This window comes from Larus michahellis, chromosome 8 (assembly GCF_964199755.1).
Source record: "Larus michahellis chromosome 8, bLarMic1.1, whole genome shotgun sequence".
NCBI lineage: Eukaryota > Metazoa > Chordata > Aves > Charadriiformes > Laridae > Larus > Larus michahellis.
The window spans coordinates 55,767,209-55,782,484 of record NC_133903.1 but is presented as its reverse complement, the minus strand read 5'-3'; the positions used below and the strand labels follow the sequence as shown (position 1 = coordinate 55,782,484).

Genomic DNA, 15,276 nt, shown 5'->3' with positions numbered 1-15,276 from the left:
CTTCGCAGCCTCAACACCGGCTTTTAGGGAAGGGCATTTCCACACACAACCACGTTTTTCCGCCTTTAGCTGCTGAAGATCCTGTGATGAAGGTTCAAGAAGAACAGAAACCTGGTTTAACCTGTAATTTTTTTCTAAAGCATCTTCACAATTTCAACAAGGCCAACGAATCGTGCTGAAAGTTTCTGCCTTGGCAGAGAAACGCAAATTGCTGCATCTGGACTCGAGATGCCCAAGGGCTCGCTTTAAATTGAGACGTAGTCCAAGGAGGCATTTTGCAGACCTGCATCACATGCAGCTGTTGAGTTTTGCCATATTTTCTATCCTTTCTACCCCCCCAAAAAGACCCTGTTTGGGTTTTGCTTCAGCCGCCACATCCCATGGACCATTTTATGCGGGAGGCAAACGGCAGGTTTTGCTGCCTCGCCTGTATTTCCGTTTGAACCCTCAACGCCACCACTTCGGCACCATGTGGGTTTTAACTGGCAAGTGCCACCAGCCCCAATCCAAAGCATTTCCCAAATTCCCAGTGTTTGGGTAAGGCCTTTTCCTTGGTGGTTGTTGGTTTTGAGCTAGAGCCATTTATGCCTTCCCTCCCTTAGCATGGAGGGACACGCTGCCAGTGGACTAGAGCTGGGAAAACCCAAACCAGCTCAGCGGGAAGGGTTTGGATACATGCAAAAAGGGATTTTTAATTTTTTTTCCCCTCTCCCCATAGACTAGAGGTTGCTACTGCAACCTGTTCAGCTGCCTGACCTTGGGACTGCTGAGCAAGTTCATTCAAAATTGATGGGGGATGCTCTTTGGGTCCAGTTTTGCCAGCCCAGCTCCAACCCGGAGTGCACGAGATGTCACTGGAAGCACCACGATGCAGCGTGGGACCATTTCATGCTCCCCAGAGCAGATCTGGACTGGACACACTAACCACATCCCCTGCTTTTGAACCCACAAAACTGAGAGCTAAAGAGCTCCTTGCCCTTTGCTTCGCTCCCCAAACCCCCATTTTTCACACGCTTCATCTTCAGCAGCTCCAAAGGTCAGTCTTCCCGCGCAGGCAGTGCCCGTGGGGAGCATCAACACTCCAAACACACCCCAAAAAGGCTTTATGTATGTCTTTGAAGTCAAGAAGTGGTGAAATGTCCCCAGCCCTGCGCCCACCCTGGGCTACACGGGGAGCCAAGCTGCTGGCTCAGGGACAACATCACCCAACAGAAGGGGCAAACGTTATCTTCTCTTGTGTTCGTGCAAAAAAATAGTTCCCCCACCAGTGTCAGGCCTGTTGGTTAGGCAGCAGCTCCAGCAGGTCTCAAAAAGTCCCCCTTGCATCTCAGGACGTGGCCGGAGATGCTCCTGCAAGCCCAAGCCCTGAGCCTCTTTGCAAGCCCAAGCTCAAACAACAGATTGGAAAATCCGGGGCCTAGCTTGGTGTTATGGTCCTCACGTATTTTCTGGGATGGTTTTTCCATCCGTGCCTGAATTTATGTTAATTGCCTCAAACCTGCTATTGGCTTTCTCAATTAAAAACCACATGTTTCTACCAGGTCATTTCATGCCGAGTCACACAGCCAACTTAAGCACATTGAGATACACCTTTTACTGAAACGAGACCACCTAAAACATAATAAAGGTGATTTTCTTGCCTAACCAAGAAAAAAAAGCTTTTTTGTGTGCCATTAGATGCCTCTGGTCCCAGTACTACCTGTTCAGCACGATGAAAACATGAGGCTTGGAGACAACCATTGCTAAAAGATGAAGTAAGACTTTTTTTGCCATTTCGGATGCAACCAGTCATCCATGGAAGTTCCCAGAGTGATCAAACTCTCCAGAAAAAGGTGCAAAAAAGCCTGGAGAAGCGAGGCACGAGAAATTTCCACTCTGTGAAAGCTTCTCCCCATCAAACATCTGGTTTGGGCTCTGGAAAAAACGCAGGTACCATCTCCCACAGAAGAAGGAACGACCTTCTCTAACGTAGCCACGGCTGCTCCCGTCAGCCAAACGGTCGTCTAATCTTCCCGAACATCGCCGAGCTTCTGGCTCGCGTGCCACGTTGCAGCAGCGATTTCAAAACCTAATTAAGCCGTACAAAATACCTTCAGTACATCGGAGATGCAACAGATGGATGAAACAAAAGCAGATAAACTTGTTCTTGTGCACGGATGTTTACCTTAACGACATGCCCAGCGCATTTCTGAGCGCTGGCGACTTATTTTACAATCAGAGGGAACATCTAAATACCTCTCACATCTACTGCCACGCACACGGAGACCTTTCCAGCATGTGGTGGGCCCTTTCCAGCAGCGCTTTGGGTCCCGGACCTAATGCTGACATACAACACAGTTTTGCCGCAGGTTATTTTTATCATTTCAAAGCTGGGGGGAGGGGTTTAGCCCCCATCCCCAACTCCTAATTTCCACTTGCACGAGGGAGGCCACGTGCGACAAAACCATCCCCAACACAGACGGTGATCAACGGCAACGCTTGTGCCCACCTCACCCCAGAGGACCATGCCCTGCTGGTGGTTGAGACACCGTATGGCACGTCTTCAGCTCTCCCAGCGAGGACTGGTTTCTTGAGAGAGCGTTCACGGTTAGTTTTTTTAAGATACTGTGATTTTTAAGCACACAGTGAAAATCGTGCACTTTTTCTCCCCTTCGACCGTGAGAAAATTCCATACTGGGTTCAGCACAAACTAGCGCAAATTGCACATCCTCCATCATTCCCAAGGAGCCAAATTCTCCTGTTTCCACAGAAGATGATGCGAAACCATCAACAGAGCCAGGTCCATCCCGCCGGCCGTGGGTGATGCCGGGTGGCCCCGTGTTCTGCATCCCGGGGGAGCCACAGCCCAGCTCCTCCCCGGGCTCCACCCTGGGCTTCCAGCACAGCCTCCAACCTCTTGGCGAGACGAGGGATTTAAGTCATTACAATACTAATAAAAACCCTTCAGCAGTTTTACTGCAGGGAGCTATAGGCATCTTGTGCAGGTTTAAAAGTTTCAGATCAAATTAAGCTAGGCACATTTGCAAGCGTTCTCATATTAAAACGAAGCATCTCTGCAAGGTGCCAGTAGGATATCGGTCACAAAAGTTTCACTACTCCACCCATAGAGCCAGTTTCCAACTGTTTGAAAAATTAATCAAAACCACTAATTATTTCCCCTAATGCTATTTTCCCGCTTCCATTCCAGGTTCCTGTACGCATTAGCTAGTTGGGGAACACGTTAGGGAGTTTAATATCACAGGTAATGGGGAAACTTTTTGTGGCTGGTATTATTTTTTTTTTTTTTTTTTTTTTTTAAACGCCAGACTGGTTCATGAGAAGTGATTCCGCGTCCGCCAGAGCCCGAGGAACCGGCTGCCTGGGTCTTGGCCGACCTCCCCATTCCAGGGCCGGGGCCCCCTTGCCTGCATCCCCCCGCCCGGGCCAGGGCGGCCAAGGATCCCGCTCCGTGGCAAACCCCGGGCATTTCACAAGCAAGGCAAAAATCCTTACGGATTTTAGCCCAAACAGTAAAAAAAAAAAACAGCCCACACAAACAAAAAACCCAACCGCCTTCCCCCTCAACCAGCCTCAAAGACTAGTTAAGTAACCCAAACCAGGAATTACAGCAGGCCAGCTTCAATTTATCTACATTAATTCCTCTGCTTTTCAGGGGAACCGTGTTGTTAACGACGTCTTCACTAAAATTACCCGTCCTCGCACAGGCCGCGTGCCTGGTTCCCAACGTGTCACGTATGCGAGCACGCCGGGATGAGTTCGATGTCACGGCCTAAAATTAAACCTCTTTCGCTTCAGACTTCATCGTCAGTAATCGAGAAGACACTGAAGGCATTTCCTCATACCAAGGGACGACGACGCTTATTCCCTTAACACCAAGGAGTCAAAAAAAAAATAAAAAAATGACAAGCAGCAATTCCTGCGTGTTCCCACATGGCCTTTACAGCACCGGAATTGCCGAGGTTAGGCAAATATTTTAAGTCAATACAAGACGTCTCGGTTACGCGGAGCCCGACGCCTTTCCAGGTGAATTTGGGCAAGGCGGCAGACCGGGATTCACAGGGAGACGCCGGGAGGCAGCCCAATTTCTGCCTGTCATCTCACGAGGCCGGGGAGCCGCTGGTGAACATGCCGGCAGCGCCGCGAGCCCAGCGCTGGATGCGGCTCTGCCTCCACCAAAGGGCCATAAAAAAAAAAAAAAGGCAAACCAAAAAAAACACACCACAAAAAAACCCACCCCAGAATATTTTGGTCTTGTTGGCCCTGAAGTATGTATTCTGCTAAAAAAAAAAAAAATAAAAATTAAAGAGTTTTCCTTTCCCTGCATATTACTCCAGAAGGCATTAAAAGAAAAAAAAAAAAAAAGCGCTTTACATACAGCTGAGACAAACGACCCGGGTTAAAATTTCTTTAAGAAATGCCCAGGGGCTTTTCCCACACACGATCAGACGCACAGTCTCGCAACGCTGCCTGAAGTATCTGGTGCCCGGAGCCCATATTTCCTTCTCATTTCCTTTTTTATTCCAATAAGCCTCAACCCAGCATCCCCCCCACCCCTCCTCCCCGGAGCCTGCATCTTCAAACCAGGGGCACCAACATGGCAAAAATTGCCTTAAACTCAAATATCCTCGTTTCCCACCGAGAAGCTGCTCATCCCTACAGCTAACACTGGAAAACCACAGAATCCCATCTGTCACGGACAGGCTTCGCAGCCCCCGCTCTGTGCGTGCAGATAACACTTCAACTCATCCCCTGTGCATCACGGCAGGCTGGGAAAGCGCGTTTCCAAGCAGGGGGTAAAATAACGCTTAAAAGACCTCAATGGCGAGGCCTGGGCTCCCTCTCCCTGCCCAGGCTGCCGCTCGCCAGCCGGAGGGGCCGGGGGGTCGCATCCCCCCAGCTGCCCGCACAGGGCTGGGCATGGAACCGCAAAGAAGCCGATGGGATGGATATTATTATAACACCATCACCATCCGCCGGCAGGGTGCTTCGGTTCGATTGGGATGAGGGGGAGGGGAGGATTTTATTTTTTTTATATTATTTTATGTTGGTTTTTTTTTTTTTTAAAAAAAAAGGATTCACAAGCACAGGTTCAGAGCATCCTCCTTCCTCCACCATTGCTTTAAAAACTCCAGCGAGCCAGAAAGACATGCTCAGATCATCACCTACCTTCCATCATGGTGGCAGACTTGCATTCCTCAATTTCCAAGGAGCCTGAAAAAAAAAAAAAATAAAAAAAATACAGGAGAACACGATCCCGGTTACCAGATGCTTAACGCAAGCCCTCAAATCAAACGCTTCTGATCCCCGGCTGGCTTAGGTGCAGGAATAACAAGGAGGGGAGGGGGGGTGGGGGGAAAAAGCCACCCCCGAGTGCCGAGGCTACGGGCAGGCCATGGATGCTGCTGTGCCTGTATCACCTCCAGGATCACCGGAGGATGCTGAGAGAAAGGGAGGACGAGCCCCGGCGCTGGCAGCAGCGCAGCCGCTCCCTCCCACCCCGCACCTCCTCACATGCGCGCTCGCTCCCGACACAACCCCCCCTCCCCGGGAACACACCAACCTATTTCCCTTTTTTTTTTTTTTCTTTTTTTTTTTTTTTTAATTATTATTTATTTATTTATCATTTCCCCCTCCACCACTTTCACCAAAAGCATAACCCCCTCTTCGTACCTCGTGACGCACTTCCCCTCCCTCTAATCCTATCGCAGCGGCTGGGGGAGCCAGATTAATTACCGGGCGCTGTCAGATTAGGAGCGTGAGGGGAGACCGGCTGGGAATGATGAAGGTGGGGGGTAAAAAAAGATAAATCCAGCCTGGATAAGGCGGCAGAGCTCGCTCCGTCAGCGGCGGGTGCGAGCCCCGGCGCGCTCGGCTGCGAGCTTGGGCGCACATCGGCGGGCGGCCGGCCCTCCTCGCCTCTCCCGCAGCCATTCAAGAGAGAAATCCATGGGGCTGACGTCACATCGCCAGCAATTAGCCCCGAAAGGATGATGCGGGGAAGAAAAAAAAAAAAAAAAAAAAAAAATTTCTCCCCGACCGCCTTCCGAGAGCGCCTGGGAATTCGTGTCGCCCGAAGAGCAGCCGAAGCATTGCCAGAGCGGGGAACAAAAGAGGCTGGGGAGGGAAGGGGGGGGGCTGCAAGAGCTGAGCCCCAGCATCTGGGGACCCCCCCGTATGCCACCGCCAGCATCCTACGAGCCGGATGGTACGAGCCTGTCCCAGCAAACCGCCACGTCCCCCCATTTCTCCCTGGCAGCCCCGACATGCAGCCCCCCCGGTACCCCCCCAACCAAGGGGGTGTGCGACCCTCGCCAGCTGGAAAAGCACCTCTCAGAGCTGCTCCAAGGAGGTGACAGGCAACGCCAACGCTGGAGGGACGCGGGACACTGCTAGAATTACCCCAATAAATACGCAAGACACAAAATAGGCAAAAATTGCTTTAACCAGCTCCAAAAGCTCACTTAGATAATTTTTTCGCTGGCAGAAAAGATGCTGCAGGACCACTTGCACTGATTTATCCCCCAGGCACGGCTGCGAGAAGGGGAGCCGTGTCCTGGGGTCACCTGAAACAGCCCCCACGGCTGCGAGGGACAGTGGGGACAGCCCCACCCCGGGGGCTGGGGACACAGGTGGGTTTGTCACCAAGGCCACGGACGCAGCTCGGCACCCAAAGACGGGGATTACAACCACCAGCACCAACAACCCAACCCATTTTTATTCCCCCCATTTAAAAAACAAACAAACAAACAAAAAAAAACAAAATACACCAAACACATTTCCCCCCATTGAAAAACATAAAAATCCCATTTTTTTCCCCCATTGAAAAACATAAAAATCCCATTTTTTTCCCCCCATTGAAAAAAACAAAAAATCCCATTTTTCCCCCCATTGAAAAAAACAAAAAATCTCTTTCTTCCTCATTTAAAAATAAAAAACAAAAAAATCCCATTTAATCCCATTTTTTTCCCCATTAAAAAAAAATCCAAAGGCCAAGCACCTCTGATGGTTTGGATACACCAGTGGGGAAATGAGCTTTGACGCCACAACAGGGTCTCTGGCACAGAGTGTCCCCGGCCCCAAAGTGTCCCCGGCCCGCAGCCCTCACCCACCCCAGTCGGCGCGAAACGCCGCCGCAGCCCGGGCGGAGGGACGGGATTATTTAACAGATGGTTGATTTAATCCCCGCAAGGAGATCCTGCGCCCTGCGCTTTCAGCGGGGAGGGTGCCCGGCGCCTCCGGGAAATCCGCCTGTAATCCCCGGGCGAGCGCAACGCGCCCAACGCCGCTCCGCTGCCCCGGACCAGCCCCAAAACCTGCCGAGGCACCGGGCTGGCACAGGTGGCCGGATGCCCAGGTGATGGGCACACACCTGCCGCGTCCGCAGTGAAATAACACCTTTCCACTAAATAACACTTTTTTTTTTGCCGCAGCCGTCCCGCATCCCAGCGGCTCTGCTTCCAGCCGGGACAGACGCGGCAGCCCACCTCCCACGCTTGTCGGGGTGCTCCTCGACAGGGGTTATATTCCTTAAATAAGTGAGAAGAGCTGTAACTTCCCCTGCAAACCCTCTCCCAAGCTGGGCAATGGATAAATAAGTTATCTTCCCCAAATTCCTCCATTTCCGCACTGATTTATGGCAGCCTCCACGTTGCACCATCAGCACAGGTGGGAAACTCCTGGGTTATCGCTACCCACAGCCCAGCTCCAGCTTTGGGGGGCTCTGCAGGATGCCTCCACCTTATCAAACAATTCCTGCCACGTGCCGAGACCGAAACCTCATCTTCCCGAGGGCAAAATTAACCCGCCGCTAACGACATCAGGAACCTGCTCCCTGCACGGGCTCTTCCCAAAGGCCGGGTCATCACTGGAGGACACCCGTCTCCCCAGGGAGGGCAGCGCCGGCAAACCCCTCTCATTTCCAGGTAAAATTGGCATTTACGGATTTCCAAGCGATTTCCAACCCCTCCAGCTGACACACGGACGTTTCTCAGCAAAAAACCCTGGAAATATCAGGCAGCTCCTGAAGGATACGCGGTAGGAAGCTGCAAGTAAACATCAACCGACGAAGTCAATGGATTTAAAAAAAAAAAAAGCACAAAAAGGCAGAAAATGAGTCACCGGAGTGCATTACTCATCTCCAAGCAGAGTCATGCTGTAGGTCCATGTGACAGGCACCAGGAGCGGAGGAGCCGGGTGCCCCGGGGCGCAGCGCGACCGGGGATTTGCTAAATAAAGCCCCAATCCGGCAACCTCAGCCCCGCGCTGGGCCCGGCCCCGGCAAATCCCCCGGCATTAACGGCAGCGACGGGCAGCCGGTGGATTGTTTACATCTCCCCGTACGTGGCTCTGCGACCCTTTCGCTAAACCATAATTAAACCTTTACTAAAAATAAGCTCATCCCTTTATCCGTCCCAGGTGGAAGGGCGGTGGATGGCCGAGGGCGGACGCCCCGGCAGCCCCATCGCCGGGAGCTCCCATCACCGCGGGTTTCTCCCCCATCACCTGCATAACAGACTTTCTAACTAAGTTCAACTGTTTTTCCCCCTATAAAACTAGTTTTCTCCGTGCCGGGCGCTGGAGCTCGGTGCGCGTTTGCCGGAGGTTGTAAATCCTGGGACGCAGGAGAACACGGATGTTTGTGCTTTGCTGTGGAACAGCTGAAGACAAACCCAAACCCTTGCACAGGCTGCTATTTGCGCTCTAATAAAGCGACATTTTTACAAGAATACTTGTTTTAAGGGTTTCTCCCTACCAGGGAATGAGGCTGGGAGACACAGCGCCCCACCAGGAGTATCTCACCCAAGCCTTCAACGGGCCCAGGAGGCTGCGGAGGTGGATCAGCCCATCGGCCTGGCCCTGAGCACCAGAAGGGCTCGCACAACCTTCTTGGAAACGCCGCCACCTGCCAACCCCAACCGAAAACGGTTGTGCCCCGAGATGCTACCGTGCTCGACCGCCCTGCATCGTGTTTTGCGCGGCCAGAGCATTCCACGTGCATCCCCCGGGATGGGGCAGGGCTGGACCAGCCCGAGGAGCTCGCAGCAATGAGCGCTGCCAGCCGCCGGGCCCCGGTTTGTCCCTTCCTGCCCGTCACCAGGAGCTCGTTGTCACCCCCCCGGAGTGAGCACCGGGGGCCGCGGGGGCACCCTGGCCTGGCAGGGGGAGAGGAGCAGCCCCCGCACCCCCGCGCATCCCCTGGTGCGGGGCCCCTGTCGGGACGCAGCTGCTCCTCGCTCCACAATGAAGCCCGTTACCTTCTGCTCTATTAGATTTTTTTTTTTTTTGCTCTATTTATCCCCAGTTTTCCCACGCGCAAAAAGCCGCCGAGCCCTTTCCATCTCACTGAGCCGCTCCGAGGAGAGACGCGAGGGATGCGGGAGTGAGCCGGGACCCCCGTGAACGAGCCCTCACCCACGGGACGCTCGCTTGGAGAGGGAGGAGAACCCCGACGGGGTGCCAAAAGCACCGGGGAAAATCTGCTTATCCCACATTTAAAGGCGGACTCTAAGCACCAGGCTCCTCAGAGAAGAGGAAAAACTTGAGCGTGGAAGAAGCTCGCCGGGGAAGCGACAGGAGCACAGGCATGCCCTGGACCCCCGCTCCCCCCCCAGCACACAGGGAACAGCCCTGGGGGCACAAAACCATGGCTCGCACCCAAGCGGCGCCCCGTTGAACACACTCTATAGTGCCAAGCGCCCCCCGCAAAGCGCCCAGCCCGGGCTGAGGACCAGCACAGCAGCATCCCGCCGGACCCCAAACCGTCCTCGGCGCGAGCAACTCCCCCCGGTCGCCACCGCGGCACAAGTCACGACAGGGTTGGGAAGGGGCAGTGGTTCCCCTCAAACCGAGCGCGGCGCCTGGTGGGACCGACCGCCTCCATCACCGGGGACGAGCGGGACACGGCGGGCGGCCGGCACCCACGCGCCGGAGCCGGCAACCCTGCTCCGTACCCCCCAAAAAAATCACATTTTTCCAAGCGGGGCCCTCGCACCAAGCAGCAGCTGGGTGCCCCCGTGGCACGGGGGCGTTGGCAGAGCGGAGGCACAAAGTGCACGCTCGAGGAGAGATTTAACGCTGCCGGAGCCAACTCTGCCATATTTAATAGCTGTCATGTAAGCGGAGGTAATTAGGGTAGGCCCTGGGGCGCAAAGGCAGGATGGGAACCCCACGCACGCCCGGCGCTGGGATTCCTGCTCCGCCTCGCCGCAAATCGCTCTGCGAAGAGGCGCCGAGCTCCCAAATTCCCTTTTACCGGCACCGCTGGTGGAGCAGCCACCGAAACCCACCTCTGCCCGGCCAGGATGGACACCTTCTCCACCAACCTTCCTCCACAGCCTCCTCTTCCTCTCAGCGGTCTCCCCTGCAGCAGGAGCTCCTCCCAGCCCCCACCCACACCCCTGCTAATCAGGGGCTAATCAGGTTAATCACCTGCCCCAGCCCCACGCCCCAGGGGCCGAGGCGCAGCTGAGGGCCGTCCAGGGGATGCTCCAGCCCTTCGCGGTGGGGACCCCCCCGAGCCCCCCCGGGCTGTCGCCATTGCTGGGCCTGAAAGGGACAAACCGCCCAACTCCGCAGAAAAGAGTCAGCAGAGGGAACATTGTTAATTACTTTTTTTTTTTTTTTGGCTGGAAAGAAGGCATTCAGGACCCCCGGCGAAGTCCCCGTGCGCCCCACAGGCCACGGGGGTTTGCGGCCAGCAGCCCCCAACTCACACCGCGCGCCTGGCCCGGGAGATTATTCATCACAGACCATTTTGGATTTGATCCCAAAGGGCTTCGGCCTCGGACACGCTGCCAGGGTGGGGATGGGGCTCCCCATGTGCCCCCGGGCACCCCACCGCCTGCAGCATCCCCGTCGGGTGCGGGGATGGGGCAGCAGGGATGAGCCCCCCCGTCTCTGGGAAGGCCGGGCAGGATCTGGCCCCTGGGCACACACACGCAGGGGAGCCCCAAAACCACCATTTCCTCCAATTCTGCCCAGAAAGCCCTTCGTTCCCTTGAAACGCTGCACCCCAAGGGTGCAAAGGAGGCTCAGCAGCATGCCGGGGGCGGGGGGGGCGTTGAAGAAGGCATCAGCTTCCAAATGTCAAATAAACTCACTCGGAACAGTGTCGGCTGTGGGTATTTCAAAGAAATTTCACGCGTTTGGACACTGTCCCCTCGTCAGACGTTAGCACCAAGAAACGCAGGCTCCGAGCTCCCGCGCTCTTCCCCTCTTCCCTGTAGTTTAAGCATCGGCTTAATTAGACCATCAATTAGCAAGGGGGAAAAAAAGAAATTCCAAGAAAAAGACTGGGATTACCTGTGATCCGCAGCAAAACAAGATAAAGTGAGGCGGAGAGGCATGTGGTTTCTGCTCCGGCGCCGGCTCTGGGGGGGCTTCTGGGGGAGCACAGCCCCAGGTATCCCGCAGTTCTGGGCTGGGAAGCTCCACTGGAAGATAAACCGGGAATTTTTGCACTGCTCGAAATCCAACAATACTTCAAACGTGTTTTTCCCTCTAGGGGCGATGGTTTATAAACTTTAAATAGTTTAAAAAAAAAAAAACCCGACAGTCCTGACCACGCAGGAGCAAACCCTGGGAGCCGAATTGGCACAAACCCGCGCGGCTCCGGCAGAACCCAGGGCGGGGGGGACCCTGTTCTCTGCGCGGGGCGCGTCTGGCGTGGGCACCCTCGGGGACATCGCCCCACACCCCAGCCGGGCACCACCCGGCCCCGCGGCCGCCTTCTGACAGGTGCCCCCCTTGGGCTGGTTTTTTCTGGGCGCGGGAAGGTTTCACCCAAACAGCTCAGCTGAGAAGGAGGTTATGGAAAAAATATGCTGGTTTAAGGCATAAATATTCTTACCGCTGTTCTGCTGCAAATTCTTCCTACCTCCAGCTCTGGAGCCCTCAGCACTGGAGAGACACGGAGGTGTTGGAGCGGGGCCAGAGGAGGCCCCGGAGATGCTGGGAGGGCTGGAGCCCCTCTGCTGGGAGGACAGGCTGAGAGAGCTGGGGGGGTTCAGCCTGGAGAAGAGAAGGCTCCGGGGAGACCTTCCAGCCCCTGCCAGGCCCTAAAGGGGCTCCAGGAAAGCTGGGGAGGGACTCTGGAGCAGGGAGGGGAGCCATGGGACGAGGGGGAAGGGTTTTACAGTGGAAGAGGGGAGACTGAGATGAGATGTGAGGCAGAAATTGTTGGCTGTGAGGGCGGTGAGCCCCTGGCCCAGGTTGCCCAGAGAAGCTGTGGCTGCCCCATCCCTGGAGGGGTTCAAGGCCAGGTTGGCCGGGGCTTGGAGCAACCTGGGCTGGTGGGAGGTGTCCCTGCCCAGGGCAGGGGGTGCCACTGGGTGGCCTTTAAGGTCCCTTCCAGCCCAAACCATGCTGTGATTCTATGACACCTCTGATCCCAGGGCGCGCTCCCCCAGCCCTAAGACTGTGCTTTGGGGTTGCTGCGAGGATTTACCTGTATTTTGCTGCAGACAGGGTGGTTGCTCGTGCACCTATGGGTGATAACAGCCGTCGCACCCACCCTTCCCGAGAGCCCAGCGCGGGGTCTGCAGCGGCAGCCCTGGGGCAGAGGGTGCTGTTAACGAAGACCCGCGGTGCCCTGGGCAGGCAGGAGGGAAAGCGTTTGCTCCCACCGGTTTCCAAAGCCCTGAGGAGATGCTCTCCAACCCCCTGGAAAGGGCACAGTCCTTCCCGGTGTCTCTTTCACCCTTCAAGTGTGTTTCCAGACACATGCTGTGGGCTGGGTGGGAGCGCGCTTCGTGGAGAGATGATGCCAGGCTAGTTAAAGGCAAATGGAAGTCAAACACTCGGTTTTATTGCTGCTGTGGCGTGTAACCTCAAGCCTTGTGACTCCCCACATTTGATGTCGTGGCAATGTCACGTTGGTCGAGCACCCACGAATGCCCTCCCTTCACGTGTTTGCCTCCCCCAGCCACCAACAATATGGCTCACACGGCCGGGGAAGAAACATTCATCCCTTTTTTGTAAAAAAATGAATTTTCTGCAAGACCCATATAGTAAGACTCTGCAAAAAAAATGTGTGGGAGCTGAAGGTGGTGTTTTAGATGGGAGGAAGGGAAGGTGGGAGACAAAAGAAGCTGGGCCTTGGCTGGGTGATGGGTCAGACAGGTGGGTTTGGATCCCACCGGCTGCACTTGCACATCAGCACAGGGAATGTGAAACCGTGAGCTGCTGTGGAGCAGGAGGGAATGGTGCCGATGCAGGAGGGAATGGTGCTGGGGCAGGAGGGAATGGTGCTGGGGCAGGAGGGAATGGTGCTGGAGAAGGAGGGAATGGTGCTGGAGCAGGAGGGAATGGTGCTGGGGCAGGAGGGAATGGTGCTGGAGCAGGAGGGAATGGTGCTGGGGCAGGAGGGAATGATGCTGGGGCAGGAGGGAGCAGTGCTGGAGCAGGAGGGAATGATGCCAGAGCAGAGAGAGGGCAGGGGCTCGGGCTCGGGCTCGGGCTGGGGCCGGGAAACACCCGTGCAAGCTGGCAGAAAAGGCAGAGACCCCCAAAGGCGAGCACCCCAAAGCAAGCCTGGACCCACTGCTTCCAGCTGTGCGGGGTTCCGGCTGTGTGGGTCCAGCTGTGCAGTTATCCAGCTGTGCAGGTATGTGGCTGTGTATGGATCCAGCTGTGCATGGATCCTGCTTTGTGAGTATCCAGCTGTGCTAAAGCACCAGCTGTGCTCAGTCTCCAGCTGTGCAGGGCTCCAGCTGTGAGCTGCGCCAGCTGTGTGACCCCCCCCCAGCCGTGCACGCCTCCAGCACTACACGGTCCCAGCTGTGCGCCGCTCCAGCTGTGCACGGCCCCGGCTGTGTGGGGCCACAGCTGGACATGTCTCCAGCTGTTCGGGATCCCACCATGAACCGCTCCAGCTGCCTGGGGCTCCAGCTGTGCATGGCTCCAGCTGTGCTGGCCCCCGACTGCGTGTGTCCCTGCAGTGCGTGTCCCTGCCGTGCGTCCCCGAGCTGTGTCCCCCCCCGCAGTGGACACCCCCGCCGTGCACGTCCCGGCTGCGCAGTGTCGCAGGGCGCGCTGCGCTGTGCAGTGGTCTGGGACCTCGGCAGATGGAGCTGTGCAGCTGTGCAGGCAGCTGTGTGCGGGCAGGATGGGGCTGTGCAGATGTGCAGGCAGGATGGGGCTGTGCAGATGTGCAGGCAGCTGTGTGCGGGCAGGATGGGGCTGTGCAGATGTGCAGGCAGGATGGGGCTGTGCAGATGTGCAGGCAGCTGTGTGCGGGCAGGATGGGGCTGTGCAGATGTGCAGGCAGGATGGAGCTGTGCAGATGTGCAGGCAGCTGTGTGCGGGCAGGATGGGGCTGTGCAGATGTGCAGGCAGGATGGGGCTGTGCAGATGTGCAGGCAGCTGTGTGCGGGCAGGATGGGGCTGTGCAGATGTGCAGGCAGGATGGGGCTGTGCAGATGTGCAGGCAGCTGTGTGCAGGCAGGATGGGGCTGTGCAGATGTGCAGGCAGCTGTGTGCGGGCAGGATGGGGCTGTGCAGATGTGCAGGCAGGATGGGGCTGTGCAGATGTGCAGGCAGCTGTGTGCAGGCAGGATGGGGCTGTGCAGATGTGCAGGCAGGATGGAGCTGTGCAGATGTGCAGGCAGCTGTGTGCAGGCAGGATGGAGCTGTGCAGATGTGCAGGCAGCTGTGTGCGGGCAGGATGGGGCTGTGCAGATGTGCAGGCAGGATGGGGCTGTGCAGATGTGCAGGCAGCTGTGTGCAGGCAGGATGGAGCTGTGCAGATGCATAGGCAGCTGTGTGCAGGCAGGATGGGGCTGTGCAGATGTGCAGGCAGGATGGAGCTGTGCAGATGCATAGGCAGCTGTGTGCGAGCAGGATGGGGCTGTGCAGCTGTGCAGGCAGCTGTGTGCAGGCAGGATGGGGCTGGCAGCTGTGTGCAGGCAGCTGTGTGCGAGCAGGATGGGGCTGTGCAGATGTGCAGGCAGCTGTGTGCAGGCAGGATGGGGCTGGCAGCTGTGTGCAGGCAGCTGTGTGCAGGCAGGATGGAGCTGTGCAGATGTGCAGGCAGCTGTGTGCGGGCAGGATGGGGCTGGCAGCGGGCGCTGCAGCGGGCTGAGTCCCTCGCCACGGGGACCTGCGCTCTCTGGGGACGGCTCCCTGGCCCTGCCGTTGTGGCAGCCTGAAATCTGGCCGCAGCGTGGCGGTGACCCCCTCGGTCAGGCCTGAAATGCCGCACGGTGCGCCCTGAGGTGCACCCCAAAGCGCAGCCCGGGGCGCAGGGCTGCGCACGGGGCCCACCCCAGGCAGCGGGGT

At 56.4% G+C, this 15,276-nt stretch overlaps 1 protein-coding gene across 1 annotated transcript in view; it reads right to left on the bottom strand.

Annotated features, from left to right (window-relative positions):
* The window catches only part of SGIP1 (SH3GL interacting endocytic adaptor 1), a 56,845-nt gene extending 51,535 nt beyond the window's left edge, over positions 1–5,310 (bottom strand). Inside the window, exon 1 of the mRNA XM_074596701.1 lies at positions 5,167–5,310. Coding sequence (XP_074452802.1) covers positions 5,167–5,176 — 10 coding nt within the window. The 5' untranslated portion in view covers positions 5,177–5,310. The remainder of the gene's footprint in view (positions 1–5,166) is intronic.
* Between the last annotated feature and the right edge of the window lie 9,966 nt (positions 5,311–15,276).